Consider the following 5,715-nt stretch of genomic DNA (forward strand, 5'->3'; position numbering starts at 1 on the left):
CTTGTAAAGGAATTTCAAAATTAACTAACTAATTTAATAAAGTAACTAACCAATATTAAAACTAATTAGTATTTAAACTGTTATTATTATTTTTTATAAATAACACTGTTATTTTAAAGGAACATTTTATTAATTTTTTTTAATAGAGTAACAATTTTGTTAATCCAACATTTATATTTAAATGATACATAACTATAGTAAAAACAATGATGGGTAATGATTTTGAGAAGATGATAATATTTTTTTTAGTAAAAGATTTAAAAGATATTAATATATATAATAAAATAAAAAATAATAATTTAAAATAAATGGTATTTTAGTATATTTTGTTAATAAACTGATTAATTTGATGAATGAAGAAGTAGTAAAGTAATGTTTAGTTTTTTTTTTTTTTAGTTATTTGAATTCCTTAAATTTTGAGTATATCAAAATCAATCATATTGAAAAGACAAAATAAAAAAACTTTTAATAATTTTCTTGATGTTATTTTGATAATTCTCCTCTTTAACAAATCAAATTATTTAAATATTATTTAAAAAACAACTATCCTTTTCATTTATCCCTTAATTATTTAAATAGAGGAGGGATTCCTAAGTTCCAATTAACAATTAATTTATTAAAAATTATTTTATTTAATTATTTTTTATTAAATATTAATTCAATTTAAATATTTTTACTTAATAAACAAATTTTCATAATCCTAATTAAAAAAAAATATTTTAAATAACACAAAATAAAAAATGTCTTAAATTCATTCTAAATGAGAGGAGGAGAAAGGTGACTATCAAATCCACATAAGGAGATTCAAAAAATCAAATAATATATTACAGTAATAAAGATATGTAAGTTTAATAAGGGGAAATTTCACGAGATAACCATAATAATGACCACCTGAAAAATGACTGATAATGTTGGTAAAAATGACTTTTTTGGTATGAACAAAGTTTAAAACACCACTTCGTGTCGCGAAACACATATTCTTGTGATGCGAAAAAGTGGCATGTGAAATGTCCAGAATGCCCTTAATATTTATTATATTTTTTCTCTTTTTTCTCTTTTTTCTCGTTCTCTCTTCTCGGTCTTCTCCACTTTCTCTTTAAACCTAAACCTAATAATTTTAATAATCTAATGCTCTAATTTCTTCAACTTATCATCTTCAGGTAGGGAGGATGTCGTCTTCTTCGATTTAAGGAGGTTGTCTTAATCTTCTTCAGGAGGTCAATTCCAAAGTCCAAGCTATCGACTTCAAGCAACCAATTCGATTAGTCTAAACCAAAAACCATCCGCCTTCGTTAATTGGGAAACCACCGTCAGTAGTTTTTTTTTAATTGTCTAGCTAATAAATTTCTAGAAATCGTGATATCTCTATTAGAAATTTTAGTTCCAAGTTTTTTTATATTGCTCGCGTCGTGAGCGTATCGCGTCACGAGAGCATAGAACTACGTCACGTGAAACGTGGAAGGCGAAGAGACGAACCATACTCTCGTGACGCGAACCATATTATTATTTATTCATTCACTATTTTCAATTACAGCTGAAGTAGTTGAAGTATTTATTTTGTATTATTTGTCATGAATACGATTGGGATATTCCTAAAATTATGAAACAACTCGTGTGCCTAAACCATTTGTTAAGGTTAAGAAATGACGGACAATAATAAAGCGTAGGTCATCTCAAAGTGAGGTCTTTAAGGTCTGGAGACGATGCAGCTCATGTGGTGGTCAATGTCATAACAAGGCAACATGCTCAGCATTGATACCTACACCATCAAGTACAAGAACATCATCATCTACACATCCTTCAGTTTCTTGAACTTGAATTTGTGATTTGATATTGTGATTAATTCTTTATTCTTCTATTGATTATGAATACATTTATTCTTTATTATTCTATTTATTCTATGTGTGTGAGTGTGTGAGTAAATATTAAGACTTTTATGGTTCACGTGGAAAGAGAAGTGTGAAATCTATTACACATACACGAAAATTGAAAGTATATTCTAGACTGTATTGCAAGCAAAGAATGATACTTAACATTGAAATTATACTCACCATTCGCGTCAGGCGACCATACAATCACGACTGATTTGCTAAAGTAATTAACAAAATTACATCAACACATTGGGAAACATTTCACACATTAGTTTCATGAATTTATCCATATTGTGCTCCTTATAAATTGTTTGGTCGCAGTCGTAGACGTCGGTTACCGAGGTTCGCGTGACGTCGATACGATTTGACGCACAATGCAAAGTACTCTCGATCACGTAATGGGTCGCGTGACGCAACACACTTTTAATGTGCATTTTTATGTTTCAATGGTATTAATAAACCAAACATAATAAATATAATATGCTAAACCAAACATAATATGCTAAGAACATTAAATATCATACTAAAATATATCATTAATAAATCTTGTTGAAGCTCAACAAAGCAAACAAAAATATACATATACATATAACATTAATAAACAAAGTAGTAATAGACTTTAAACTCTTCTTGGTATTCATGTTATGACTTCCTTGCTTGCAATTCAGTCTAAAAACGACTCAAAGCCTGTTTATCTTTCAATGGAGGCACATATGGCACCAGAGACTCCATCGCTCATCGGATCTGGGAAAATACTTCATCTTTTTTGTATCACTATCGAAAACTGCTTAGTAGTAAGGTAGAATGAGTTCGCGTTCTACCCTATTGAACAGTTTCTAGCTAAAGTTTCATGGAAATTTCTCAGGAATATTTGCAAGACGAATTTTCCATGAAACTCAGTAGGAAACTGCTCCACTAAGGTAGAATGAGTTTGTGAATAAATAAAACTCTATCGAAAAGACTTCATCGCCTAACATCGAAAACTGCTCAGAAATAAGGTAGAATGAGTTGGCCTTCTACCATAGTTGAGTAGTTTCCTAGCAAGGTTTCATGAAAATTTATCGACAATATTTGCAAAATGGATTTTCCATGAAACTCTTCAGGAAACTGGACTACTAAGGTAGAATGAGTTCGTGAATAAATAAAAACTTTGCGGACTTATTTATATTAGAGTTTGGCGTAAAGACACACGCGCTCACCTATCTATTCGCGTCACAAACATTCATTCTTCGCATGATGCAAAAGAGTATTTTTAAGGGAATTTCACAGACCACCTCTTCGCATCAAAAGAATACATGTTTCGCATCACGCGAAGGAGTATTTTAGACTTTGTAAATGCTGAAAAGGTCATTTTTTGGAAACATTATCAGATTTGAGTCATTTTCACAAAAACCGGCCATTTCGTCAAATTTCCCCTTAATAAGAATGAAGAACCCTTTTAGTAACTAGGAAGGAAAAGAAAAGTAGCCTGATATGGCGAATTGAGAAATCATGTCTAGTTGTTCATTCCAAAACATAATTTGGTTCATATCAAATCCACATCAGAAAACCTTGAGGAACATGATTTTCAGTATATACAAACCCCCACCTTTCACACCAAACATATTTATATCTGTAACGGAATTTATTAAGGACTTTTCGACCAAACCCATATTATAAAAAGGGTTTCCTGTTCAACTAAAATCAGAAAACACAAACACTGCCTAGAACAGAACCAATGAAAACCAAAAGCACTAAAAGAAGTTGATTTCATGTCAACTCACCAAAAAAAATCAATTAAAATCCATAAATCTTTCTTTGATTATTGATAAGAAAAAAAAGGAAATAAAATCATATTTGTAGTAATCTATATACAAACCTTCTTCATTATCATTCCCGTATCAAGAAGCAACCCAAAACAAGAGAGAAAGAAAATAAAACCAAAAGAAGTGAAGAAGACTGTTATATGGAGAAGAACAACCCAGTTGTGACAGCATCAACTAACCATGTAAGATTCTATTAAAGACACAAACGTCAGCATGAGCATCTTCACTAAGGTGGAGTGAAGCAACAGCCAGAGAGATTTCTGGATCATTAGCATAAGGAGGAGATAAAGACCAACAATTCTTTCCCCATTCATTCCATCTGGATCCACGAAAATCCGGTTCATAGCAAGCTGGTGGTTCTAAATAATGCCCCTGTAAGTTCAATATATTCCACCTATTCATCTCTTCATTAGAATCTTCTTCACCAAGTAGTACATGAAGAGCAACAGCTTCTGCAATCGCAGCACCCTCTTCGTCTAACCTTTGCTGTTCTTCTCTCTTCTTTTGTTTCTTCATTTCTAGTTCATAACATATGGCTGCTGAAGTTGCCAATGCTTTCTCTAACCGTCTCTTTTTCTTCTCAGCCTGTTTGATTCTATCCATTTCATCCTTCACTTGTTTCTTCTTCCCCCCTTTTCTAACACCAGGTTGCAAATTACCAGCACAATCCATCATCTATAACCTCAATTTTGTATCTTTTTTCTTGTCTAAAATGTATAATAATAATGTATGCTTAATATGTAACTAACTATGTCCTATAATATATAATAATGTAGAACTTCTATAGATGATTCGTCTACAACCACTCAGATATCAAGCAATACCTCAACTTACAAAAAATGCACTCCCAAACAGAAAGAACTGGAGACAGAAGAGAAGAATAATGGGCTCCAAAAACACCTTCTGCAGATGCCATGTTTTGCTAATTTCACTGAGCTGACTAATAGAAAAAACTAAGATGAATATCAGATTACTCAGAATGGGTAGTTTCTTCTTGTGGTGTAAACTTGAAAGAATCAGTATCCAACAAATGCTTCCTGTAGACGTGTACATTAAAAACTACTTAATACAGATTGAAACACAAAATGCAAAAATGATCAACCAACCCTAAAGACCTTGAAACAGCCCCAGACAGAAATATCAATTAAATTTGAAAAATTCAAACTTGGGAGGATGATTATAGAACAATCATGTAATCTCACGCAAGACTAATGAACTTAACCAAATCACATTATTAATTAGACCCAATTAGTCAATTCACAATTTTGAAATCCAATCAATGTTCATCATTTACTCCAACCCATATCGTGAAAACATCAGATCCCTTCATTATCGTTCAATTGAACCTAAATTCAATCAATGATACCAGACAATACATAACAAGAACGTAATACTACTGTCAGAACGACACCACTACAGTAAAGCAATTAGATTTGATCAAATCAATACAAACAGTAAACAAATGTAATCCACATACCTTGAATCGATCAAAGAAGTAAGAACAAAGGGTAAAAATCACCATGAAGTAGAGCTATTCAAATAGGATTCTTCTACCTTCATTGGTGTCCGGATCTACCCAGAGAGAAAGGGAATGAGGAAGAGATATATAAATGATCGGATCGAAAGAAGCAAGGGCATCCATTTAGTACGAGGAGAAAACACGTGGCAATTGGTGGACCCTTGGACGTGGATGTCCATCTAGATATAAATCTTTACTTCTATTGTGCAAAACAAAATTAAGAATGCGTTACATAAATTTCAAATAGGCAATTTGATTTTAATATATTGTTGGTTCATAGGATTTTATTTATATTTTAGAAATTAATAAAATCTGCTTTATTGAAATAAAAATAGCAAATTATGTTAGTCCAACTTTTACTCAAACTCTATGTAAGCCTTTAATATATATTTATATCTTGAGTCATGTTTAGTTTATGATTAATTTAATTGATTTGTTAAGATTAAATTAAATTAAATATTGTCTGTTTTTATATTTATAAATATTACAATAATCCAAATTTTTTTTGATAAGAGACCAA

At 31.2% G+C, this 5,715-nt stretch overlaps 1 protein-coding gene across 1 annotated transcript; it reads right to left on the reverse strand.

The window, feature by feature from the left end:
* Window positions 1–3,647: 3,647 nt before the first annotated feature.
* Window positions 3,648–5,287, reverse strand: LOC124945081. The gene is made up of 2 exons (XM_047485453.1): window positions 5,154–5,287; window positions 3,648–4,713 (listed from the first exon to the last, which is right to left on the reverse strand). Exon 2 carries the CDS (start codon window positions 4,349–4,351, stop codon window positions 3,851–3,853), a length of 501 nt encoding a protein of 166 aa, XP_047341409.1. The 5' UTR covers window positions 4,352–4,713; window positions 5,154–5,287; the 3' UTR covers window positions 3,648–3,850.
* Window positions 5,288–5,715: the final 428 nt, after the last annotated feature.

The sequence above is a fragment of the Impatiens glandulifera genome, chromosome 7, assembly GCF_907164915.1.
Source record: "Impatiens glandulifera chromosome 7, dImpGla2.1, whole genome shotgun sequence".
Lineage (NCBI taxonomy): Eukaryota > Viridiplantae > Streptophyta > Magnoliopsida > Ericales > Balsaminaceae > Impatiens > Impatiens glandulifera.